The following is a 27,945-nucleotide window of genomic DNA, read 5'->3' as shown; positions in this document are numbered from 1 at the left end:
TCTGAAACTGACAATCTGACATTCACCACGACTTGACGCCTTGATTGGCCAGCTGTGTGGGGCCCCACTGTTTGAACGTGTCCATCAAGCTTCCTTTTTTTTTTCATTCCTGACAATTTTTTTTTCTCTTTTCATGCAAACAACCGAGTGCAGCACGGTGAATGTCTTCCAGAAGAGGCTGCAGGAATATGTGCGCTATATTTCTCAAACTTAATGTGATATTGCTGATATGTCAGCCTCTCTGTGACATCTGTGGCTTTTCACCGTGCCTTCTCGTGCGGCTGTTCGGAGCAAACCAAAAAAACTAATTTCTGTATGAGTTTGGTCTTTCCTCTCAGACTGACAAAATAACCATGATCATGTCATCAGAGATATCCATCCACAGATTTTTAATGAAACCTCGGGATGTCCCTTTTTGAAAGATGTGGTGTTTTTTTGGAAGAAAAAACATCTGCAGTTCTGAAATTGTCAGCTAAATCAGTTCAGTGTGTGACTAATTCTGGTTCTTCTCCTCTGCTGCTTGAAGTTAAACCTTTCTCAAATTTAATTATCTAATTTTAATGAAATGTTACGACCGAAGTCAGATCTGGTCATGACCCTAATGTTAATCATCCTACCTGGTTATGAAATAAACTGGCATCCTATTGGACCACAGTCACCTCAGCTCAATAAAATGACGCTACAAACGGTAAGGTATTGCTTTACCCTGCAACATGAATTAATTGGTGAACCAGTGAACTTTGTGCATCAGTACAGTGTCTTTATCCAGGCTAAGGTTATCCAGGCTGCCTTTGTTTAAAACAAGAGATGACAGTGACAGTCGAGATGTGCAAAGCCTCAGAAATAATAATGACACCATCCCTTTTATCTCATTTGCCACCTCTGCTACACACCAGCCCTCCATCATCCCTGTGAGAGCTTCTTGAGTGGATTCAATTTTTGTTGTTCGTTCAGTCTGCAAAAACTGTTAATGTGCCCCAGAGCAAAGCCCCTTGACCTGAGAGTGAACCCACAGCGCAGCTCAGAGGCCGTCGGTGTGAGACTGAGGGTGCAGAGGGCAGCTCCCCGGCCACAGAGAGTGTGCATCCATGTTTAACACTCCTCGCTCCTGCTGCAAAGAACAATATGCTGTTTCTTGTGTGATTGACAGGAGGATGTTAAATAATGAAAGGCACCCAAATGGTATGAACCTCAGCCCAACTGATTTCACAGCTGACCCATTTTACATCATAAAACATAATTAAAAGCTAATTATTTATTAGCCCCTTTATTATGTGATAATTTATTGAGTGGTTCTTAATGAGAGGGGGGAGTATTTAAAAAAAAGAAACACCACCCAGCAGTGCTTTGTTTTAGCTGCTGAGTCACTTCCTGTTTCCTGAAGAGCCTTGGATGTGATACGCTGCCTTGTTATTCTGCTCCGAGACAGAGTGCTTTAATTTCAAACACCTTATTCATGTTTTCTCTTTCTTCAGGGGAGTTCGGGGAGGTGTACAAAGGCCGACTGAAGCCTGTTGGGAAAAAAGAAATCCCCGTGGCCATCAAGACTCTGAAGGTGGGCTACTCCGAGAGGCAGAGGAGGGACTTCCTGTCCGAGGCGTCGATCATGGGCCAGTTCGACCAACCGAACATCATCAGGCTGGAGGGCGTGGTCACCAAGAGCAGGCCCACCATGATCATCACAGAGTTCATGGAGAACGGAGCTCTTGACTCATTCCTCAGGGTGAATAGCCCACACACACACACACTTTGTGTCCACACGGACGTGTATAGTCATTTTGGAGAGTCCCGCTGCACTTTATGTAACATTCAAGAAGGTGTTATTTACAGTTTTAATATTAGCCAGAGGCAGCGTCAGTGCATGGATGTGTACTCTTCCACTGCAGAGGGCAGCTCCCAGGACTTAGAGTCTGTTTATATGATTAACTTGCCCTTGGCCTTTTCACTACAATCTCTGATTCTGCTGCAAAACAAAGTTATATGGTGCTTTTTTTTTTGGAATGTCTAAGTAAAATCAGACAAAAAAATGTACTGAAATACTCGACTAATTGTATAAGATAAGAATAATTACACAGTTTTTTAATGACAGGCTCTTTTTAAAAGATTTTTTCAGATACACTACCAGTCAAATGTTTGGACGCACTTTTCACACTTTTCATTCAATGGTTTTTCTTTCCTATTATTGCTATCTACTTTGTAGGTTCATACTGAAGACATTAAAACTATGAAGGAACACATATGGAGTTACGAATTAAACAAAAATGTGTTAATTAAAACAAAAGAGTTACAGTATCTGTCACCTGACATAAACCCAACTGAGATGGTTTGGGATGAATTGGACCGCAGTGTGAGGGTAAAACAGCCAACAAGTGCTCAGCACCTCTTTCCAAGACTGTTGGAAAACCGTTCCAGGTGATGACTTCATGAAGCTGATGAGAGTGTGTAAAAAGCTGTCATCAAAGCAAAAGGTGACCACCTTGAAGAATCTAAAATCTAAAACATATTCTGCTTTGTTTAACACTTTTTTGTTAACGACATCAATCTATTTGTGTTCCTTCATAGTTTTGATGTCTTCAGTTTGAATCTATGTAGAAAGAAAGAAATATAAAGGAAAACCATTGAGTGAGAAGGTGTGTCCAAACTTTTGGCTGGTAGTGTATATGATGTAGAAGATATTCACAAGCCCAAATGGATTGTATGGGACTTCTCATTCATGGTAAATTAGCAGTTCACCAAAGAATCTCAACGTAAAACTTCTGACAGCTTGGCTTTAAAGCTCTCTCTGAATAAATAGTCATTACCAAATAAGAACAATATAACAATCTAATGCAAAAAATATGTACATTTCCAGATTTGAGAAATTAGTATTTAGGACTATTTAAGGTCCACTGATTTGAGAACTTTCAATCACACCATATGTTCCTCATCAGAAGATTAAAATTATGGGATTGGTCAAAATCATTAAGAACAATAATCTACCTACTGGATCTTGAGTGGAGATTGTTCTGTTATCATTTAATGTAACTTATAATGCAGAGTTGATGTACGTACAGTATGTTAGGTGTCTTTATGATGCTCATCAGCAGAAGGCAGGACAGGTTTGATCTGGCTCCCAGGATCAGGGCGTTACCACACCGTCTGTTGCAGGACTCTGTGTCCCTGTCGATGCTTCACATAGTTCTTTACGAGTCTGTGGCTGCGTGTCGTCGTTATGTGGGTCGTTGTGCTGCTCGTCCAGACCGATCAGGGGCTACTGTGTGATACAAAGGACATAAAATGGCTGAAAAGTTTGCTCAGTTATGGTCAGTCCGCAGTGACATATCCACACACATATAAATAGACATTCAACAGAGGAACATGAGCAGTCGGAGGCTTGGGAGTTTGTTTTTTTTTGAGAAAGAGACACAAAGACAGAAACAACCTCCTGCTCTCCCTTTTCTCCTCTCTTTTTCCTTCCTGTGCTCCTTCCTCCTCGTCCTGCCAGCCTGTCTGCCCGTCAGTCTGTCCATCTCTTTGATCCTGCCCTCCTTTCGAGGCGCCTCTAAAAACAGAAAGAGAAACACTTTGATGTTCGGTTCTCACAGCGTGACCCCTTTTGACTCAAATCATCCTCTGACTCATACACGCACACAAACACAATGATCGATCTCACTGGTGTTGCTGTCCTAGCGTGACCATCTTGCAGGCACAAGACCCAGAGGATCAATGCGCGTGTGTGTGTTTGTGTGTGTGTGTTTGTGCGCACCTAAAAGAAGGTTTTGCCTGCAGAGGATTAGGCTAGAGGAGCATCAAAGGCACAGTTTGATGCACAAAGTGAATTAAAAGACACACGCACACACACACACCTTCCTCTGCAACTATGTCAGCGGGGATGTCAGTGATGTTTATAGAAGACGGAGTCAGTCTGGCCCGAAGGTGAAAGAGTGAAATCGCAGAAAGGCAAAAATGATTTCAGCTCATAGCAACAACAGACCTACAGCTCATCAAACCGTTTGGTTTTATGTGTCGATTTTTGACATTCAAGGCAGCAACTGTGTGTTTGCTCCTACGCTATAAAGATATATTCAGATAAGCTATGGCACAATAAAAGAAATGATGTTCATAATACTATACACACTTCTCATATTAACTTGATTTATACATGGCAAAGCATTATTGCAGTTATGCTATGTAATGTTTTATCACATACATCTCTGGGACAGCCAAAGCCCATCGGGCGACATTATCCAAGACTCTGATGCAGAATCAGTCCTCATTTAATTACTTCACCTTAAAAACGTCTCTGATTAACTGTGCTATTCTCCAAAGGGGAAAAACAACATAATTAACTCCATAAGCCTGATTTAAAGTCATTTTTGTACAACACCGGTTGACCCTCTTCATGCTGTTCAAAGCAATGATGACGGATTTACTAGTATCCCTTCTATGTGGGATAAACTGTAGGTCTACAGCTCAAGGTTCGAGCTTCCTTTATTGTCATTGTATAAATACCAAAAGGAAAAAAGAGTTCAAACACGAGGTAATGTACAAATTAAGTTGACTTGTCTACTGTACATGTTGAACCAGCCAAATGAGGTCAGATACTTAGATACATTTATAATAGCAACAGTAAAAACTTACATCTCCTGTAAATGACCTAAACAGAGCTCTGCCATTGTCCCCACTGATCACGTGTGCTGGCTACCACCTTTATTTTGAAATGACATCATGTTATGCTGTTTTCTGATTGGTTGGTTTGTAGACATGGGATCTGGTTGTAATAGAGTGGCAAAGTCCCGCCCCTTCCGCTGGACCCCCATGGGACCTCTCAGATTTGGAGCGTAAAAAAGTGTTCAATGGACAGAAAATAATTATGTTCTGATCCCCCAGTCGTTATGCTTTGGATTACACAAATGTTGTTTATAGGCTTAAGTGATATTTTTTCATGTCAAGAGTTTATTGACCGTTTATTGTGCCATTGTTGAGTTAAATGCTGAGGAGAAAACACAATGAGAAAGGCGACATGTTATGTCGCGTATGTGACGTCACGTCATCACCCTTTCCCTCCCTTCCTTCTCCATCCGCAGCGATTCAACTCTGCACATTTCCTCAACTTATAATGATTTTCCCCTCCTTCTATGCTCTTATTCTATTATTGGAAAAATGCGGTGAAGTGGAGCAGAGAGATCGCCATGTCTGTTGCAGAGTTCATGTGCGGTTGGTGACGTATATCATTCGCGTCGAGAGCAGCGAAGAGCTGTAGTTCACAAAGCGGGCTCACACAAAACTTAACAGTATCAAAATTTGTTGCGCTAAATTGTCGTCTTCTTTGCGTGAAAATGTATCTTTAAATATCACAAACAACATATGTGAAATCCATGGCACAATTCAAACGGGACCAGAAAATAATTTTTCGTTTTTGAGGACAGGCCACTCTACAGTATAGCATTGTGAGATCTAACCAAAATATCAGCTCGGCTGTTTGTTGACGTCTTCCACAGAGCGGTCGTGGACCTGTCTGGATTAACATCTAAAGATTTTTTTCATATTTCTCTCATGATTGACGGTGTCTCAAGAAATTATAAATAGCAGAATAAAGGGACTTCAACACACAATTCAAGAAAGTGAAAGTTTCCACAACAATAACTTAGTGTGTTCAGATATGATTCGTCTTCGTCCTAATCACGTTACATACACGTCACATTATGTTCTGTGACTCAAAAACATTGTTTGTCACAACATTTGCTGTCAAACGCTGACACGTCTTTAACTTGTCTGACTTCCTCCAACCACAGTGAAAATGTCTGATAACAGAAAATAACACAAATCCTGTCGCGGTTTATGGTTTTGCAGCAAAATGACGGGCAGTTCCCAGTGATCCAGCTGGTCGGTATGCTGAGGGGCATCGCGTCTGGAATGAGGTACACATCAACACACACACTCTACACACTCTACAGAAATCCATTTTGTTATCAAGATGACGCACAAACTTTTTTTTGATTGTTCAGTGGTTGTTATGAGAAGTTAGATTTCTTTGAAACAAAACCAGCTCTGTCACGCTGAGACTTCATGTGGTGACATCCAATACAGTCTGGTGATGTGTTATAATCAATCAGGCATCAGCAGCTTGAGATGTACTGCCTCCTCCTCCTTCCTCTTTCTCACACACACACACACATACACATACACACACACACACACACACACACACACACACACACACACACACACACACACACACACACACACACACACACACAGACACACACACACACAGTCGTACCAACACACACATGGAAAAGACAAAGAGACAAAAACTCCAAGAAAAAAAAAGGTTGTATGGTAATCCAAGCTGTTTAGTCAAGTTTACAACACCACTACTTGTCGTCTTGGCACCTTGATACACAGCTCTCTCTCTCACTCACACACACACACAAACACACACACACACACACACACGCACACACACACACAGACACACACCCACACACTATAGATTCTATCTGTGTTTTATTGCAGGCGTGTAACTGAGATAACACACAAACATGTTCATGTACACAAACATTAAATCCTATTCCTACTTTATCTAAGGTAGCCGGCAGTGATGTCGCACACACTCATGTACACACACACACACACACACACACACACACACACACACACACACACACACACACTAAATCCCATTACCTTTTTATAGTAGCCCAGGTAGCTGGCAGCAGATAACACACACACTCACACAATAAATCCTGCTGATGTTCCAGGTACCTGGCGGAGATGAGTTATGTTCACCGGGACTTGGCAGCTCGAAACATCTTGGTTAACAGTAACCTGGTGTGTAAGGTGTCTGACTTCGGCTTATCACGCTATCTGGAGGACGATACCTCCGACCCCACCTACACCAGCTCACTGGTAAGGACGCACACAAAAACCCACGCACAAACCCACATACTGTAGCGACAGGCAGGCTTAAAGGGATAGTTCAACATTTTGGCAAATTTCCCTCATCAAACTCATCAAATACACAATCCAACAACTCCAAAACGATCTTGTGGACAAGTTGTGACGTGCACATTCACTACACTATGAGATAACAACAGAACGTTACCAGACAGAGTTGTTTTCGAGGCAAATATAGAGACTGCTTGACGAAAAACTGCCCCAGACGGGAACGCGCATCAGCGGTTTTGCATTAATTTATCTCGAAAACAACTCTGTCTCGTGTCGTTCCGTTATTATGTCATCGCGTGGTGAATGTGCAGGTCACAACTTGTCCACCAGAGCGTTTTGGAGTTGTTGGATTGTGTATTTGATGAGTTTGATGAGGGAAACCAAGAAATCCCATGAGCCTCCGTAGCGTAGCTCTGAGCAGCTCGCGGCTCTGCTCCGCCGTTCTAAACATATCTTGCAACGACAATTAAAGGTAACGAACCTACTGCTATGACTATAGGGATTATGGCAATGGGCCAATTTGCCAAAATGTTGAACTATCCCTTTAACTAAATGTACATTTATGAGGGCGCGAATGCCTCAGTGTCACTTTTGGCCCCAAAGATGGTAAACTGCCTACTACCTGTCGCCATGGTGATTTTAATAACCGGGCGGAGATTTCACTCACATTCATAAAGACAACACTAAAAGTCCACTGCTGCCACTAATTGGAAAATGAAATTGCTGAATGGATGAAAAATTGATAACTTTGCAAATGTTAGACCCTGATGACTGGTGGGACATTAAATGCAAAGTTTGTCCCCGGGGGCGTCTCTTAAAATGGACATTGGCTACGATTGTCACACTCAGTTCTTCACATGTGTTTCTTCGGGGGCCTCAGCTGTAGTTAGACTCATCTGTGCCTCGAGCTGAATGCTAATGTGAGCCACGTTCACATGTGCACAGTTGGAGAGACATTAATCTTTATATACAGCCGATGAAGCTGAAAAACCCACTGGAGGTAAACAAATCTCACAATGCCACTTCTCGCTTGTCCCTGAAGATGTGTCGGTGCTTGCAAGCTCACAAACACTTGTTGATTGTTGATGTTTTCTTATTTCAAGTCCTGAAAGCTAGAGGATTTTAATTTTTTTTTTCAATCTTCTTCCTTCTTCCTGGTCAGTCCTGTGCTCTGCCACATTATACCGAGTGATGTTTCCCTCATGCCCCATAGACAATTAGTTGGACCAGTCTTCGCTCAGTCATTCAGTCATTAGTTTTAGAGATGTGGTGTCATGAACTTAAGTGTTGGGTAAGTGGACAGTTTAAAGTCTTGGTGGCGCTCTATAAAAGCTCCATGGACCATCATGGTCATTGAGGGGCCAGTATTCTCCATCAGACCGACCTGACGGATGGTTGAAATTGGAAATCCATCCAGTTGTTGGTGAGATATTTCTCTTTGGATGAAAGCGTTGAAGGGAAAAAAATTTGTCTGACTGGAGGCATTTCGTGTTTGCTCAAAAGTATTTCTTATAATTTCAAAAGTGTAAGAGATGGTGGTGATAAAAAGCTGTGCTCAGGTCTACGATGGTGTGACCCTTTATAGCCGTTGTGAAGGTCCAACTGAGATACGACAGTTTGGTTTTGCAGATGCTTTTGACTTTGTAACATCAGCTGTGCCCTTCAGGTCTTTGGTTTTAACAGTCATTAGCCTTTGAACAGACGTTAAAGGGATAGTTCAACATTTTGGCAAACTGGCCCATTGCCATAATCCCTATAGTTTTAGGAGTAGGTTCGTTACCTTTAATTGTCGGTGCAAGCTATTTTTAGAATGGCGGAGCAGAGCCGTGAGATGCTCAGAGCTACACTACGGAGGCTAATGGGATTTCTTGGTTTCCCTCATCAAATACACAATCCAACAACTCCAAAACGCTCTGGTGGACAAGTTGTGACCTGCACATTGACCACGCTATGAGATAATAACGGAACGCAACGAGACAGAGTTGTTTTCGTGGTAGATTCAGCAATCAAGCAAATAACTCTGTCTCGAAACGTTCCGTTATTATCTCATAGCGTGGTGAATGTGCAGGTCACAACTTGTCCACGAGAGCGTTTTGCAGTTGTTGGATTGTGTATTTGATGAGTTTGATGAGGGAAACCAGTAATCCCATTAGCGTCCGTAGCGTAGCTCTGAGCAGCTCACGGCTCTGCTCCGCCGTTCTAAAAATAGCTTGCACCGACAATTAAACGTAGCGAACCTACTGCTATGACTATAGGGATTATGGCAATAGGCCAGTTTGCTAAAATGTTGAACTATCCCTTTAAACCTCAGCACTTGGATTCAAAAGTGAAATCCTCAGCCTCTATCTGTCAGTGTTATTTGCTTTCTCTACTGGTGCACAATCAATCCTTGGATAGGTAGAGTAGAGCCACGAAGGCTCCGCCCATTGCTCATTGTGACGCAAAAGCAGCCTCTAAAGGGTGCGGCCCCAGAATTTGGGACACAGCAAATGTATTCCTTCGAGAATAAAGTCTGTGTAGCAAATATCTCCCACTCTCCTGGACGGCAGTATCAGCAGTCAGAACCAAGCTTTTCTTCAGTCGGTGCTTTGTCTTCATTAGAGAAGACACGAAAGAAACAAATGTAGATGAACAGTATGTATGTGGAACAGCTGCGTGCTATCCATCTCACTACACAATCAAACATCTGCTTTGTCTTCACTCTCTCTTTGTGAGTGCAACTTCTTCTTCCCGCTGTAGAGTGTATATGATCCTACAATGTGAATGCAGCAGGTAACTCATGGGCTCACACTGTACTGTATGACATCAGTCAGACACACATTTCTCATCCCTCTGTCTGGTCCGGATTGTGATGACCGTTACATTAATAACTCTGCACCTTGGTATTTATGACATACTATGGCAGATATACGGGGCTGCCTATAGCCTCCATTTTCAGTACTGTGTGATGATGAATGTTCTCGTACGCACATCCAGAGCGAAACTGTAATAAAAAAGAATTATTTTTAAAATCAATTTTCCTCGTTTTATTCTTTTCCTCTTTTCTTTTCTCTTTCCTTGCTCCCAGGGTGGTAAAATCCCGGTGCGGTGGACGGCTCCTGAGGCCATCGCCTACAGGAAGTTCACGTCTGCATCAGATGTCTGGAGTTATGGGATCGTCACCTGGGAGGTGATGTCATACGGCGAGAGGCCTTACTGGGACATGAGTAACCAAGATGTAAGTCACCACCTGTGTGTGTGTGCGTGTGTGTGAGTGTGTGTGTGTGTGAGAGAGAGAGGGAGAGAAGGAAAAAGACAGCGATAAAGACAGTCTGTCTCTTGTCGTCTTGTGTTCTCATTGATGTCTGTGACTGTATAAGATTGCGTTCGTTCACCCATTTTTTCTTTTAGTTGCACACAGTATTTCTAGAGAGAGACAGTGTGTGTGAGAGAGAGAGAGAGAGGAGAGAGGGGGGTGGGGGTATGGGGGTGTGATTATTTGTTTCCTTTGCCGTCTCTCACAGCGGGGTGTCTGCATGCCGAGGAAAACACACGGAAAATGAGGACATCAATTTAGGTGTCACAGAAATGTTTGTTCCCTGAAACATCAGACCAGGAGGCGTCAGATTTCTGGTTTCCAGCCGATTTTTTTTCTTCAGAGAATTTCATTTTGTTTTGACAACTTTATTCCAATTACCTGCACAGTACGATCAGTTCGCCACGACATTTCTATACCTTTCTTAAATTCATGCCGGCATCACGTCGATTTTATTTTTAAGTGGTTTGAAATTATATTTATCAATTATTTTAGACTTCAGTTATCTTCTTACAAAATACACGTGTACAATTCTCTGCTCTTGTGTTAACATAATATGAAAACCACTCTTTTATCCTTTCTTTAGGCTGAGTATTCAATTTTACTGTTTAAACCTAAAGGGGATCATGAACAGCACATGGAAAAGGAGGTTCCACAAGATTGGATTGCTGACGTTTTTATTTTTAGGTTTCTATTTCCGAGAAGAAATGTGATACACAGATTATAGTTAGTTTTGGCACTAAACCCCACTTCAAAGCGTCGAGGCTCTGAATTCCTATTCTTGCTTTCTGAAACTATAAATCTAATGACTCTGACACGGAGTAGCCTGGGAATTTTACAAGCTGAACAAGAGTTCCAACTTTAAAATACATTTTTTTGTTGCTGCAGAAAATTTGCCAGCGCACTACTGAGTGAGTTCAGTTGAGTTTATCATCTGGAAAATATGCTTAAAGCGAAAGCTCCTTTTAAAAAAATGATTTAGAGTTGCTGTCTTATTTCTAAAAGCACATTTTTTAAAAACTCCAGCTCCATTTTAACCTGCTTTGGATCCCATTATCTTATATGTGGATTTTTTTTCTATCTGGTTATCTTTCCCACTGATGAGGAGTTAATCAGTGATGAGATCTGCTTCCGACTGTTAGACAGAAACACATTTTCATCTAATAAACGTAAATCAGTTCCTAATTTTCATCTGCAAGGAACCATTTCCCCGTCTAGCATTTAGATCACCTTAACCATCTCATACTCGCTCACACGCCACCGTCTATCTCTCTCCTCCCCACCCCCATCCCTGTGCAGCCTCACCCTTCATTCCCCCATGGTTGCTCCAGAGAGAAATAGAAGCAGCCAATACAGCAGTAATGACAGAGATTCAGTATAATGACAGAGACAGTTTTATAATGGCACAGAAAGTGTATAATGATGGAGAAAGTGTGTGTTACTGCTATAGCTAACGAGGGTCTGTTGGGGCATTAACTATGCATGAACCTCACACCCTAAACTCACACATCCTGCACACACACACACGTTAACTACACGCATGCAGGCACTGACACGTTAAAAGGCGCACACACACATAAAAAGGCACACATATATACACACACACACACCCAATTTCAAAGAACACGGAACGGTGAAATTGTCAGTGGAGCCGCCACAGGTGCTGTGTTCGACATGAATTAATCATGAAAGAGACCTGTGATGTTTCACTACACTTGCTGCTATTGTGATTGACAGCAGTGCTTAGAGAGAATTTGTGTGGCACAAAGCCTGAGAAGTGTGTCGGGGTCAAGTAGAGTTCACCCAGCGAACAGACAAATCCCCGGCGATGCATTTACAGTAGAATCGCTGCGACTCCCTCGGCTTATATGGGCTTAGACATACACTGACTTGGTCTTGTAAGTTTAAATGCCAGAGAAGAAGAGGTGGGGGAAAAAAAGCAGTTTTTATTTTTCATTTTCCTTTTCTTTTCTTTTTTTTTGGCACTTTACCCTTCATAATGGCACAATCTATCATTAAAATGTGAACAAAAACACAGCAGCGGCTCCAAAAACTCAAAACACCGAACACAGAGTGTTTGGACTCGGAGGCTTGAATCACTGGCAGAAAAGGTGGAGTTACAACAAGGTCAACGATCAAAGCTAGAAGAGGTGTACAAGTCCAGGGGGGTAAAAGCAGGCATGCAGAAGTCCAAAAAAAGACAGGGGTCATAAACTGATGCCAGGAAAACAAGACAAAAGGCTGGAATGCTTTGGCAGGAAGGCGTCGTGGAAAACCTGGCAGCGCTCAGGCTGAAGAGAGGTTAAACCTGGGGAAGATAATGAGCGAATGAGGAGCAGGTGTGCGGGTGAACGTGGAGGTCAGGTGATGAGGGGATGGCAGAGTGAAAAGGAAAAATAACAGATGCAGGAAATGCAAATATTGACTGCAAACGAAAAGTTTTATAATTACAAAAAAAAAAAACGATGATGCATGGCAGAAATTACAACATAAATGAATTAAATATTGGTAATTTTACTTTTTGGGTTATCCAACTGTACTGTAATAACAATAAATTCAAAGTAGAAGTAACAACAGTGTAATCGTTTAAGCCATTTTTAAGCAAATATCCAAAGTAGCTGAAGATCAAATATGGAGCTTTGCCTTACATTGTGGTAAACTGATATTGGACATCGTAATGTTTCAATTTTTTTATATGTTGGTCATCGAGATCACGGTACATCAGCATTACCCTACATCTTATCACATTCATGTACTTTTTAATCCTTTTTTTTATTTCTCTTTGTGTGGATAGGTGGTCATTATTCAAAAATAGTAGTGAAACAAGGTCTGATGTGGTCTTTTCCAGTCTGCAGTCAATTATATATTTATATTTACATGTATTTATCTATTTCTATATTTATTTCCTTATTTATTTATTTCAATATTTATTTGATTATTTATGAACTTATGTTTCTATTGTATTGATTGAAAGGATGTGCCATACAAAGGCAGCAAGTTACTATTTCAGACAGTCTGATGTTCACAATAATTAAATTCTGCACCTAAAGGTATGCTGACATATTTAGCACAAAGTCCCTGCAGTACAGAATCCCCGCCTAAAAGTTTTTCTCAGAAAAACCTCGAAAGATCAGTATCGCCGTCAGAAGCTGCACCAGCATAATGAAATCAGAGGCTTCTCTGTGTAAAAAAAAAAAAACTACCTGCCTCCACATCACAGTCTGCAGCAGGCGTCACTTCTTCTGCAGCGATGAATATCTGGATAATACTGAGTGACTGCACGCTGTGTCAGGATGAAGCTCTCAAATGGAAATTGAATCCTCTTAACTAATCCAAGTTTTCATTTTTTCCTGCAGTTTTAAATAAAAGCCAAATGAGGCAAGATCCTGTCTGTAAAAATACACCTGTCCTATCAGCCCAAAATATCATAAGGAGCTGCGGCGGAGCAGACAATCACATCACGCCCATACTCGGGTCTTGTTTGCCTGGAGGGAGTCGCATATCAAAATATATAAGTGTCCCCTAAACATCAGCCAGAGAGCCAGACTCAACTTTGGATCTGATGTCACACCCTTTTGATACCCTAAGCATCACAGACCAGCACCACGCTGCGTGCAGTTTATTGATGTCACAAGATTAAATTTCTTTCAAAATATTTTCTCCCCTCTGTCATTTATAGCTCCCATTTCCCAGACCAGAGAGTGGGCTGGTTTAAAAAAAAAACCACACACACACACAGAAGAACTTTCTGCTGCCTCTTGATATTTGTCAAATATATGTCAAAAAACAAGCATTTTTCTGAATTTATATCCCCAAATCCCTCATCTTATCTCTTCTGGTGCGACATGAAAGTCATTTTTTATATCCTGCTCTCAGGGACATAAACATAAACCTTAGCTAATCAAGTCTGATTATGGGAACCCAAACTTCAAACTTCACATTACAAAAGCAGCCTAAGTGTTTAGAATTGATCCATTTCTCCCTTTTTCTCTGCTTCCTGATCCAACGACGTGGGTGATGGAGGTGTGGGTGGAGGCAAACATCCCTTCACAGTTGAATGGCGGGGTTGCATTTAGCTGATGTTCCCCAGAGAACTCACTCGCATGGCTCCCAGAGCAGCGGCTGCTTTAAAGCGATCACATCCTTCGCCATTTGATCAAATCCCTCCAGAAATTACACCCCACCGGCACATTTCAAATCAATTGACACCGTGTTGCACAATTGGAGACTAAATGTTGGAGCACCAGATGTGAGATATTGATTACAGCAGCTTTAGGTGTGTAGAATGAAAGTATAAATGGATCAATGATGTTTCAATATTTTGTATCATCATCTCCTCCTCTCCTTTGTCGTCCTCCCTTTTTTCTCTCCCAGGTGATAAATGCCATAGAGCAGGACTTCAGGCTGCCAGCTCCGATGGACTGTCCAGTGGTGATGCACCAGCTGATGCTGGACTGCTGGCAGAAAGACAGAAACGCTCGGCCAAAGTTTCCTGATATCGTCAGCATGTTAGACAAAATGATACGCAACCCTGCATCTCTCAAAGCCGGCACCAACAACGTGGCCCCCGGGTGAGGAGAGATACAAACTCATTTACATACACAAACTCACTCAACCCTCTGTTTTCGGCGATACACTGTTTGCTTGTTTGTTTTTTAACCTCTCTCTACATCCACTATATCCACTCGTATGTATCCTCTCGCTTCAGGCCTTCCCATCATCCCTTGTTAGACCGCGGAGCTCCAGACCTGAGCAGGTTGAGCTCGGTGGAGGACTGGCTGGCTGCTTTGAAGATGACCCAGTATCGAGACTCCTTCCTGGGCTCCGGTTTCACCTCCCTTCCCCTTGTCACGCAAATCACAGCCGAGTAGGTCCACACATTACGCCGCCGTTCTGTCTCTTGTCCACCTGCCTTTTCTTCCTGCCTGCGTCTCACGCTGCTCACCTGCCAAGGCGCCGTCTTGTTAGCTGGATGACTGGCAGCCGGTTGGCCGACTGCTGGTCTAATTGCGCGCCGGCCTGTCTCTCTTTCTCAGCGAGCTCCCTGTCTTACTCACCGCCGTCCTTCGTGTTATAAAATGCTATGAGCACCTTCGCTGAGCATCAATACATCACTGTCAAATAAATAGCTGACTCTTCTTACCCAAATGAAACCACTCTGCTCTGAGTGGTGTTTCTGAAAGGTAGGACCATGGTTCCCACGGTGTCTCTTTCACACATCTCTTCTCCAAACCTCATGTCTCTGCTTGAGGATTGTTCTTCTTCACAGTTTTATCACTGAAACAGGTGTTTATTTCTATATTGTTTAATTCCCAACACCATCTGTCACTGTGGGGAAAAAAAGTTTTTGCTTTGTTTACTTTAGTAATGAAGCCACTATAGATTTTCATTTTGTCAATGACTTGATCGCTGTTTTTTCCAGGCAAATATTCTTTGCAGTGTACTGTAAGGTTTAGATCGACCAAGCCTTTAGCCAAGACCTCCAAACTCCTCAGTCAATGAAAAGCCAACCAGAGGGTTTCCACCATCACCTCTGGCCGAGGCCCCGGCGTCAGACTTAGCTCTGCACCGTGACTCTGCACTCCTCCTAAACAGTTAGACTGAGTCAGACATAGGGGATTAATTCCCCCACAGGGATTAATTAAGTACATTTTAACATAGTACAAGTGTGGAGACAGCAGATAAGAGCCAGCGAAATAACTTAGAGACACTGCTCATGCTACTTGGGGAGGGATGGATCAGAAACTTTACAAAACTTACTCTTTAAATTATTCTATATGACCATGTGGGATGTTTAAAGGGATAGTTCAACATTTCGGCAAATTGGCCCATTGCTGTAATCCCTATAGTTTTAGTAGTAGGTTTGTTACCTTTAATTGTCGGTGCAAGCTATTTTTAGAATGGCAGAGCAGAACCGTGAGCTGCTCAGAGCTACGCTACGGAGGCTAATGGGATTTCTTGGTTTCCCTCATCAAACTCATCAAATACACAATCCAACAACTCCAAAACGCTCTCGTGGACAAGTTGTGACCTGCACATTCACCACGCTATGAGATAATAATGGCACATTACGAGACAGAGTTGTTTTCGAGGTAAATGCAGAGACTGCTTGCCAAAAAACTGCCCCCGACGGGGACGTGCATCAGAGATTTTGCATGAATTTCTGGTCTCGTAACGTTCTGTTATTATCTCATAGTGTGGTGAATGTGCAGGTCACAACTTGTCCACCAGGGGCCTCATTTATCATTGTGGATACACGTTTTTTTACACGCTCTTTCCCCCGTTTTGTGCGTACGCACTTTTCTCCGCCAAATTTGGGATCTATCAAGCCAAAACCTGTCGGGAGAAAGTGCCGAAATTTACGACCAGTCCGACCATGGCGTACCGGCATTTACACGCTTTTTGAAGAACAAGAGGAATTGGCGACGCCGCTGCAGAGTCAGAGAACTGCAGTATGCGAGGGAGAGAGGAGCGCGGACACTGTTTGAAGTAGCAAGTGGTGGTGATCATGACCCCCCCCCACCACCACCACCACCACCACCACCACCACCGCACACGTGTTGACGTCGGCACTTTACATGAAAAGCACAGCGACTCAGATTTTTCCCCTGTGCATTTACACTAGTTTGCTCCTAAATACTGGCTTTATAAAACGAATTTCGTTTTCTTTTGATATCATATTGATATTTTTCCCTTGCATGTAGGCTACAACTCTTCCACAACCCGTCTGTCCAGTCTGGAAAATAATTTCTGCGATGTGCGTGTGTTACGTAGCCAGACTGGACACACACAAGCAAGCAGCAAGCCCAATAATGTCGGCGCAAATCAAAGCAAATGAGAAAACATGATCGATATTTTTTGTGTGAATAATATTTATTGTATTTAACAAAAATGGGTGCTGCCCAACATCATTTTAGGAAAAGTCACAGACTGGTGGACTTCAATGTTTTTTTGGTTTTTTTTAAATATATAGCTATGCACAAATGAAAATCAAAGTCTTCCAGTGAACGGAAGTTGGGGATTAGTGGAAAGGGGTGCAAAGTACTGACTGGCAGTGGAAACCCTGCTTTAAATTATTATGACATAATCTAAAATAAGGGGCAGAATAAATATGATTCTTCTTCTTTCTGTTCTGTTTCATTTAGATTTGGGAGTTTTTTGTTTTTATTGTAGCCTTTCAATGCAAGATGATGTTTCTGACTGATATTGCCGTGTTACCGTGTATCTCGCTTTCAGAGAAATTCTGCTTCTTTCTCCGCTCTCCGTCCGTCTGTTGTCTTCACCGTCTTCCACTGACGTCATTCCACACGTTTCCAGAGTGCACATGGCTACTTAATATGCACGTAACTGATTTGCATTGACCACATATGGTTGCGTGGGGCCGTTTAGGGGGCTGGGTATGAGGCGTGTTCTCATCCACGCTTTTCTCAGGTCCGGTGTGATCTATCAAGGGAAATACCGTGCAGCCGTGTGTACGCGGAGTTTGATAGATCTGAAAAGAGTGTATATTTGTTTGTCGTACGCACATTTTGCCTTTCCGTCGTACTGAAAATTTAAGAGGACTTTTACACGCTCTTTGATAAATGAGGCCCCAGAGCGTTTTGGAGTTGTTGGATTGTGTATTTGATGAGTTTGATGAGGCAAACCAAGAAATCCCATTAGCCTCCGTAGCGTAGCTCTGAGCAGCTCGTGGCTCTGCTCCGCCGTTCTAAAAATAGCTTGCACCGACAATTAAAGGTAACGAACCTACTGCTAAAACTATAGGGATTATGGCAATTGGCCAAAATCCAAGCCAAAAATTGTCAAAATGTTGAACTATCCCTTTAACCATGTGCTGCTTGTTCAGTCTGTTTAAAAGCAAATTGCCCAGATGCCACATCAGATCAGTAAATGAAAATGATTCATGTATCTGAGTGGAGGATGTACCTCTGAATTAAAAGAAGTTAAATCCTGTGAGATATATGGTAATTTAATGTGACTGTAGTCTTTGATTTATTTATTAGAATCCTACACCTAACACTTTTAATTACAGTCTAGTTTATATTAATAATCTGGTGGTGATGACTCAGCCTATATGTGTTATATTATATATCTATATATCTGTGTCTGTCTCTCCAGGGACCTTCAGAGGATCGGAGTGTCTCTCGCCGGCCACCAGAAGAAAATCCTGACCAGCGTTCAGTCCATGAGACACCACGCTGACGACCAGTCTCCCACTGAGTCTGTGTAGCGGCGCGGAGGAGCGATACAGTATGAAATCTTGTTACCAGTGTACATACAGTCTGTGAGGGAGCAGGCTGTCATCTCTACAATTCTTCCTTTTTACTCTCTACACTCTCTCTACACTTCAGTTTGCTGCTCGTGGAGATCTCGACCACTTCTCATGTTTTTAAACAATAGCCAAACCGTGGCCATTTATGTGTCTGCACGGCCGCATCTCTCCTTTTTCTCCGGTCACTGGACGTCTCTCGTGACATTTGGCTTTTCAGACTTAACTTTAACAGACAGTTGCAAGAGCCAGCGACTGAAAACAAAACAAAAAAAGAAAAAACTACTCTCTGGATTTTCTGTGTTACAGTCTCTGAAGTGGTTCTGCAGTCACAAACCCCCTCCCCTCTCATACAACATCTGCAAGATCTCAATGGTGGAAGTTTTTTTTTTTTCTTACCAACTTGACACTTTGATTCCAGGACAACACAGCCTGGTTTTCTGGTTTTCTGGTTTTCTGGTGTTTTTGCGTTGAGGATAAATCGCTCACAGATACGACTGTGAGGACTGTGTGAGCAGACGTTTAACATGATTGGACCAAAAGCCTGGCACACGCTCTGTGAAGCTGTGTTTCTTGTGACAAGACCAGAGCAGGCCTTGTTCTCTCCACTATGTTTTTGTCCAGCGTGTTGGTGAAAGTTGTTACCATTTGAATCCAGACAGGAGCCAACAGTTTAAATGGCACGTTTTTTTTTCTTTGTGTTGTTGTTGTCGTTGTTGTTGTAGTTTTTTTTTTTTTTTTTAATCCTATCTTCATATTGAAGAGTCTGTACATATTATAATATAGGATATTTATTTCCTATATGCTCATTTGCTTCCTCCTCTGCCAACAGCATCGGACAATTAATTGTCACAGGAGCATTTGTGAGTTCTCTATGATTATCCTCCTCTGCCTGACTCATCACTGGAACTAACTTTGAAGTGCTGTGGACTGCGGACTTTTAAAAAAAGAAAAAGAAAAATAGGGTTTCATAGTGCTATTTTTTTTGTACTTTCCATCCAACCATGAAAAGATAAACTCTCGCATGCAGAGAGCAAGCAAAGCCTGTCCTACTTAGAATACTTAATTCAGGGGAAACTCATAATGGATGATGTGTTACAATCAGGACTAATGCCCTCTGAGTAAAGCCAATTATGGATCAGAAAACGGCACCATAATCAGATAAAGAAGTATTATACCATAGCAGGGTAACAAGCTAGGAGGAAAGGAACGAAGGAAAGAAGGGAGGAAGGAGGGAAGGCAACTGCACACTTTGGAGGAATGGAAGAAGAAAGGGGAGCTTAAGAGACTGTGGGTATTGAGTCATTACCAGCTGCTGAGATGCACCTGTTATGAACGCACTGCAGTGGCCAGAGAATCCCAAAAGACAGAAAAGGTATTGTCATCCAATGTTCTTGTGATTTGGCTGAAAACCCCCGCAGCCGACTGCCAGTCGAGCATCAATACAACACATGAACAACACCGAAAATCCAATGCTCATGTTCTGTCCACGCATGAAACAAATCTCATTTGAGTCGGAACTGTATGGCTGCCGTCCAGATGGTAATCATCACTCTACAGCAGGCAGGCAGGCAGACAGGCAGGGTCCTCACTATTAATTTGTTTTTTTGTTGTTTTTTTTTCCTCCATTGGCTGGTGAACATGTCATTGTTGTCAGAGTCTGTTTTGACAGTCGCATTTCCCCAGCTGACATCACTGATTAATACTGTGGTGTCAGTTTGCAGATGAAATGACAGGAAGTGACCTATACATGTTCTCGTCTGTGGACAGGAACCTTTTGCCGACGCGGCGCCTCACACGACACGCAAAACACATTCACGACCACCAGAGATTGATTCTTCAGACAGACAGAGGCGATGGAGAGAGAGATGAAGATGGTAAAACAACAAGATGCCGCCCGGTCATTTGTCATGTTTTAATACGTTAATGTGATGTTTTAGACTTGACTTATGTGATATCACGAAGGTCTGATCTCACTCGGTGGAGACGAGAGGCACTGGGAGATCTCTCTTTCATCTCGGCGCTGAGCAGATTACCAGCTGTGAAACAACAGCAGGCTTCTGCTTCTGCCCTCAGCCTCAACCTCTGGTCATGCGTGTGCACCCACATCCCAAGGATTACCGGTTTCGATTGGATGTTATGATTTTATTTGTCATCCGCTGTGAGCTGTGCTGCTCACGGTGACGTGAAGCGACAGTGTTTAGTTGTTTGCTTTTTTTTTTTTTCCGAACACGACGATTCCTGCAGAACGATGCGTTTGTGTGTTCGTCTCGCACCACCGATGATCTCCTACTGCCGGGACACTCTGCTCTGTTTTATTTATGAAAGTTGTGACATTGAGTGGTCCGTTTCCTATTTTAAACCTCCCAACATTTCAGGTTCCACTTTTCGCCGAAACTCGACTGGCAATTGCGGCGCGACCCGGAATTGCATTTGTTGCCTGGCAACAATAGCTTATTGAACATTTTATCAGAAATTATTGAGATCAACTGGGAGAGAGTCAGTGGTTCAGAGGCGTAATACGTTGTAAATAGATGCCTCTGGAAAAACAGTTTCAGTGCTGGCTCGGGGGTTTAATAAAGAGTGAGATGACTCGTGTGCCTAAAAGCTCATATTAAGCGCCACCTAAAAAAAAATTGTCATGCAGAGGAAATGAAAGCTATCAGCACAGGCAGGTATCTTAATCCATTATGTAAAATCTGCAGCAGCTCAGTGTGATGTGTCAATTCTTTGCTTCATATTTTTGTCTTCTGATATTTAACAAGGTTAGATGTGAGTTTTTCAGAGACATTTCACATGTCACTGTGTCAGTGTTTGTGGGGCGGGAAAAAAACAAAACAACGCAGGCAGAAATGATGTACAGCACGACTTGTATTTACATACCGCGACTGACGTGTAGTCGGTTCGAGCACAAATCTTCACCACAGAGACGAAATCTCAGGAACACAATGGAACATGTTGCTGCATTCGGTAAATCCTGGACTGTAGAAAAAGATGAATCCAAGATGAAGCCCAGAAAGAGTTAATGGAGAAAACAGTTTTTCATGTGAGTTTAATGAAGTGTTTATTAAAACTTAAATCCACGCTGAATCGAGCCCCTTTAAAGAGAGAAACATATCAAAAACCTTTATGTTGTGTGTGTGTGTGTGTGTGTGTGAGTCAACACAGCATCTGATTGTGTCTTTGCTGAATATTTGGACACATCATCTAGTTCATGGTTTTCTTCCTATTTAATGACAAGAGGGAGTTTAGTTTAGATTAGATTGCCTTCATTATCATTGAAAGAATTCAACAAAATTTACGTTGCTGCCCCGCTGTGGTACAACATATCATATAAGACAAGTATAAAACATGAAAAGCATAAAAACATATCACATGAGACAAGATAAGTATAAAAACATATAAAACATATAGTCCATAGTCATGGAGATGTTGTATGTTTTGTCAACGTCCAATAGAAGATGACATTTTTGCTGTTTGACTTTAGTCCCCCAAAAAGACCCTTATTAGGGCAGCCCCGAGTACAGCCGGACAGAGTGCCCACACCCTTTCAATGTGTTTATACAACATGAGCTCAATACGTACACACTTTGCCTATTCATACCACCCTACACATGACATATGACTGTACTTGCACTTGATGCAACTTGTTACACACAGAAACTGAGTTGTATTATCCAAACCAAACAACACTGTTGCAACATCGAGCGTAAAATAAACACAAAAATCTTGCCGCCCCATGTCGACCTTTTAAAGATAAAATGTTGCTGTCGATTTGACACCATTTTGTCACCTAGGCGACGCTCAGAGGCAGTGGAGGAGCCGTTTGATTGACAGGTGCATCGGTGCATGTGTTGGCGGGTTAAATGTACCCCGTGGAGTTTTCTCTTATAAATTGTTTACGCTCAGAGTTTCTCACCTGAACACACTGAGTTTGTCTTTGATAAATTCACAGAACCATTTTTTTTTTTTTTTAATCTCCTCTCTTTACTTCGATGTTGACTAGATAACCATCCTCTTCACTGGATGGACACATTTGATATCGACTTGTTTTCAAGTTTTGATTTGCACTGGGTCTACAGTGGGGTGTCGGCTACTACCTCCAGGAATCACTTGCTTGAATGACAAAGTTTATCTTGCTATAACGGTGCAGGTGGTGACTGACGTGAGTTTTTTATTTTTTTTTGATTGCTCACAGCAGCTGCTGAGAAACCTGGACTCACTGTTGTTTGTCATTTCCTGTACGGATCAGCTCTTGACCTCTGCAGATTTGCTCATTTACTAGACAGGCAGTGGACTCAGTGCTTATTAGCCTGTGGATGCTTTTCCTGCTGCCTGCAAAGTTTGGTTGATAGTCACACACTATACTTCCACTGTCTGTTACAGTTAATGATTATTGTGCACTGTGGCTGTGTAGCCTGGGCAAACTGGAGCAGTGCAAGACTTGAACTTCCTGACACCGGCGTGCTGCTGTGCTGTTGAGGGTTTTGGTGCATTACACAGCGTTGGCAAGGATGTATATTGCATCAGCCATGTGCTTGTGTGCTTGGATGTGCAGGAAAATGGAAGCCTCTTGAAAAGTATTAATCCATATTGCTACTAGAGGTTAAAAACTCCACAGGGTGTAAAGTGTGGAATGGATTTGAAACACAGACGCTGTTTTTAAAGTTCAGTTCTCCCTTTAAAGAAAAGGCAGACCTTGAACATGCTGCATATGTTCTGCTTTGTCATTCATTAGGACATGATTTTGTTATGAAGCATGCATGACACTTGATAACAATGCCTGTGGCCACAGCCCACCTCCCTTTTTTTGTAAAAAACTCAACATTTTTATTTTATGCAGCTTAAATGTATTCTGCTCTGCTGGGAGCTCTGTCGATGGAGACGACTGTGATGAATTTGTCTCCATTCATTGTTGAATGGCGGTAAAAATGGCAGCTTCAGACAAAAGAGCTCACTCTTTGATTCAGAGCGACTGACATCAAAACCTGACATTTACTGCAGATGTTTTAGATGGAAATCTCAATTCAGACTCCTGGTAACCCCGTGGATGGAAATATATCAACATGATGTCACATTATGTTTGGCCAATAAAGCACAGATATAGACCACTGAACAACAAACAGGCCCAGAAATGCAAGGTGCATCGCCAGAAGCTCCACCGAGTGCTTTAGGGTGGATTTATCTTTTAATTGCAGTTATTTTCTGGGAGCTGGACGAGCTCGGCTGCTTTTCTCCTCTCCTGTTGCTCTGGTGTAATAGATACTGCAGGGGAGGCTGCTAGATGCGAGGAATCGAGTTATGAAGAGAGGGGGAAAAAAGTGAAAGGGAATAGGTAATAGAGGGGGCAAGAGGAGACGGGGAGGATAGAAGAACAGAGACAACGCAGATGGGGGGTGGGGGCGCGAGAGGCAAAGCTCGCCTCTCGTGTTTGAATAAAAATGAGGCTGGGTGTGGAGAGATTACTCTTTCTCTTTTTGTCTCTCCCCGCTTTGCCCGGATGTCCTCTTTTTTTCTTCTAATGCCCACAACCTCTCTGTACAACTCGCTCTGCTTCCAGTCTGTCTGCATTTCCTCCCGTCTCCTGTGACAGTTTAAAGGCAAGCCAGTGGAGCAATCTCTCTATGTTAGATGCAATATTTCCACAACCATTTTAAACTTATATATTGGCAAGTTTCACCAGTGCACAAAAAAAAAGCGGCTGTTGTTTTATTGAGAGGATTTATTTCTCACAAAACATTTCCTGGATGGATTGTCGTGACATTTTGTTCAGATATCGATGATTAGAATCACCTGATCTTGTCTTTACCACCACAGATGACATTTTTTAAGTTTTAGTGAAATGTCTCGATAACCATTGGATGGATTCATCTCGGTTGCCATGTGCCACAGCCTCGGTGATGTGATCTCTTAACTTCCGAAAGTTGAGGCCAGAAGAACGAATGTCGTTCCCATCCGCCTCATCTGTTCTTTGTGCAGATTGACAAATAAATGCTAGTATGCTAAGTCGCTAAACAAAGACCGTGAACATGGTAAGCTTTTTTCTTTTTTTTTACCAGTGAGTTAGCATTGTCATTTTGAGTATTATTAGCATTAGCTTGTAGTTCAAAACACAGTTAAGCTTCACAGAACAGCTTCAGAAAAGAAGATAAGAGTCAAAATTGAACTTGCTCCGCCCTAAGGAAACGCTGGCAAAGACCTCTTCTGACAAAAAAAGAAAGGAAAATGAAAAACCTTCAGTGTTTTGTTGCAGTTTATCAGAGGAGTTTTTTTTTTATCCCAAAACTGTGAACACAAATGTTGCTCTATAGCGTGAAGAGACTGATCTCTCATTTCAGCCGATTTATCTTTGATCCATGTGTCCGGTCGGTCACAGTGTTTTCATCAAAAACAACCTGAACTGAAACAGTCCAGCTGTAAAACACTCTTTTTTGGATAGTTTTATTTTTTTTCCATGTTAATTTATTTGCTTCCTGTGGCTTGCCATACTGTTCAGTATGTATGTAATGTACGGTTTCTCTTTAAAAAAAAAAAGAAAAAAGAAAAAACAGCTCAGTAATCAGCTGTGGTCTGCCTTTCTCTGTTTACCTACAATACTGTTCTAGGTGTTACAGCTCATATAGTCAGAGCATCCCACTGTAATGTATAATAATACTGTAATATAATGTGAGTATGCGCACGCCTGTGTATCGTTGTGTGTGTGTGTGTGTGTGTGGGGGTGTGTGCGCGCGTGTGGGTGGGTGTGTGTGCTGTTCAGTGTACAGTAAAATGTTTGTACATCGTGCGTGTGAGAGTTTGTAGCTGTTAACTTTCTGAATCTAACATTTACAATGCACTGTTTGTCAATAAAGAAGACAAATCAATCAAATGGCTTTTGGCGATCAATGCGCAGACAGAGCTCAAGATGAAGGACACTCAATGTAATTAAAGGCTTTCTGCTCTATATTTTATTGTGTTGAATAGAAAACAGTGAAAAAAAGTAAAGATTTGTTATTTGTTTGGAATTAGTGTTTTGGTTTTTTCACCGTTGCAGCCTGAATCCATCGACCAATCATCTGTCTTGTGTAATGGTGTCTGGTATGTCTTCTTAATGCCAATCAATCATGGTTTGATTACCACAGCCTCTCTGAGTATTGTTGCTGACCATGTGAATCCATTTATGACCAACGATTTAATGCTTCTTCTAATCTAATGGCTACTTCCAGCCTGATAACGCTCGTCACAGTCTTTTTTTTTTTTTTTTTTCGTGAACACATGACGATGAGTCCAATGTCCCTCAGAGGCCTTGGCAGATCTGAGTCCAGCAGAGCACAGCATGAATGTGAGAGTGATGATGACGATGAAATAGCGTCAACATGGAGCAGGATCTCAGAGGAACATCGAATCCATTCGCCATGAATCCGTGAGGGAGCCATATAACCCGGCTTGGTGAGTGTGTGTTTGTTTACATGGAGCTAAATCTTCTTCTTCCCTCCCTCCCCTGTGTCTGTCCTTCATCTTGAAGGGTCAATACTTTCTCCTCACATCGGCTTTCGGTGACGTCAGACGGAAAGAAAAACAGACGAGTTATTGTGATTATTTGTGCACATTTGGGTCCTTTGAGAAAATAAAAACCAAGGTCAACAGAATGAAACGTTCAAAAACTGACTCCAGATAATGAAGAAAGTCGTTTCAAGTCCACCCAGGACGTGGTGGATCAGTGTGTAGGTCATACTGCTAATAATAATAATAATGGAAATGCTCAATATTCTTTGATGTTCACGACCGGAGGCAACATTAAACCTAAATTTTACCTGCGATACTGTACGAGAGAGAAATTCCTCAGTAGATTACAGGAGACATCTGCATTCAGAAAAGTAATAAAGAAGGTTATAAAACTCCTTAATGAGTTCTACTTTTATGCCATCACACTAAATTAATCATTCATAGGAAGAAGAGTCTGTCTTTTTTTGTCAGTGAGGGGGTGACTCATGTTTTTGACTGTAGCTCTTTGTTGATAGATGGCAAAGTTTACAACCTGTGAGCAGGACTTTTGAGCAATACAGCGGCAGTGCTTGGAGCGTCGGAGGCATTTAACACTGCTGAGCTGACAGAATTTACAAAAGCTGGAGAAAAAAAAGAAGAAATCATGAGGTGGGGGTAAATTGAATCACATTTAAAGCTAGATTCACTAATAAAAGAAATCCATTACCTGACAGCCTGTAGAGCTTGGTGCAGTGTATTATTCACAGCAGTGAGGGCCCCATCAATTCATGTGAAACAGATTAACAGCACAGGAACTATTGCAAATTGCTAATGAGCGCCATGAATACAAGTTAGGAGTATAATTGACATAAACCCGTTAACTGTAGCTAAGTGACAGAGAATGAGATTTTATTACAATGATGAAAGGTGGCCTATATGAGTAATATAAAATAATTAAAATCACAATATATCCCCTCCTAAATGTAAAATAGTCGTCAGGTGTGCCCCTCCAAAATACGTCTCCTAAACTAACAATGAATTCATCCCACTGACGGGAATTATGTGCGCCACTAAAATCTGATTTATCTTATTTCTCCACTGACGTGCTCCTAAAAACACAACCGAGAGCTTCACTGTTGCACACTATCAAGAAAGCAGCTGTATGGTTTATTTTAGGGTTGTCAAAGTTGACGCAATAATAACACGTTAATGGAAATTCATTTTAACTCCACTGTTTTTTGGACCAATAGATTCATTTCCAGCCACTGACTCAAACTGTTTGCTAACAGTTAGCACAGTTGGTTAATTTTATTATGTGCAGTGTGAGGTCTTTGAGGCTTTCTGAACAGTATTTGTCATAGTTTTTGGTTCATGTAATTGCATTTGCACAAAGAAAGCAGTAGCACATTTGTCCACTATTAAAAACTTGAAAAATACTCCTTTAAGGTAGATTTTGAACAAATAAAAAAATGTGTGACTGAGTTGCAATTAATGTTGATTAACTACGGACACTTGTGCGATTAATTGTGATTAAATAACTTCATTGAATGATAGACATGCTGTTGTTGGACCTAAACCTTCCTAACGCACCAACTGTGAATGAATACGCAGTTTAAAATAGGCTCCAAGAAACACACCATTTGTATGTTTGCTTAAAAAATGATAATGCCCATGTGTTTTAGACTTTTCTCAGACAGCGAACCTGCTTTTAAAGATTTATGTGTTTAAGATTATGTTTCGTATCATCCCCAAACATCTGGCCCATCCCACATGGGAGTAATACACAACACTGTGTGACAAAAACAAGCATTTTGTGGTGAAGCACTCACAAAAACAATAGTGCAATAAGAGTGCATAGTCTTAAAAATTACATATTTATGTGGAAAAGGATTCCAAAAGAGCCTTTCACCTAAAACAACACAAAACAACTGCAGCATATCTGCAGTTTATCCCGATAAAGAGCTTTTTCCTCCTCTCCCATCCTTCT

At 41.9% G+C, this 27,945-nt stretch overlaps 1 protein-coding gene across 4 annotated transcripts in view; it reads left to right on the top strand.

Annotated features, from left to right (window-relative positions):
- The window catches only part of LOC146989052 (ephrin type-B receptor 1-B-like), a 95,915-nt gene extending 76,743 nt beyond the window's left edge, over window positions 1-19,172 (top strand). For 3 of the 4 annotated variants that reach the window (XM_085774973.1, XM_085774972.1, XM_085774975.1), the window contains exons 14-20: window positions 1,476-1,723; window positions 5,833-5,900; window positions 6,744-6,891; window positions 9,998-10,147; window positions 14,600-14,796; window positions 14,934-15,092; window positions 18,344-19,172. In XM_085774973.1, the coding sequence (XP_085631099.1) occupies window positions 1,476-1,723; window positions 5,833-5,900; window positions 6,744-6,891; window positions 9,998-10,147; window positions 14,600-14,796; window positions 14,934-15,092; window positions 18,344-18,455 (1,082 nt within the window). In that variant the 3' untranslated portion in view covers window positions 18,456-19,172. Of the gene's footprint in view, window positions 1-1,475; window positions 1,724-5,832; window positions 5,901-6,743; window positions 6,892-9,997; window positions 10,148-10,433; window positions 10,619-14,599; window positions 14,797-14,933; window positions 15,093-18,343 lie in introns of those variants that run through there. The other variant, XM_085774976.1, reaches the window with a different exon arrangement.
- Window positions 19,173-27,945: the final 8,773 nt, after the last annotated feature.

The sequence above is a fragment of the Trachurus japonicus genome, chromosome 4 (assembly GCF_045865225.1).
Source record: "Trachurus japonicus isolate A0001 chromosome 4, Traja_1.0".
Taxonomy (NCBI): domain Eukaryota; kingdom Metazoa; phylum Chordata; class Actinopteri; order Carangiformes; family Carangidae; genus Trachurus; species Trachurus japonicus.
This window is presented reverse-complemented; position numbering and strand designations above follow the sequence as displayed.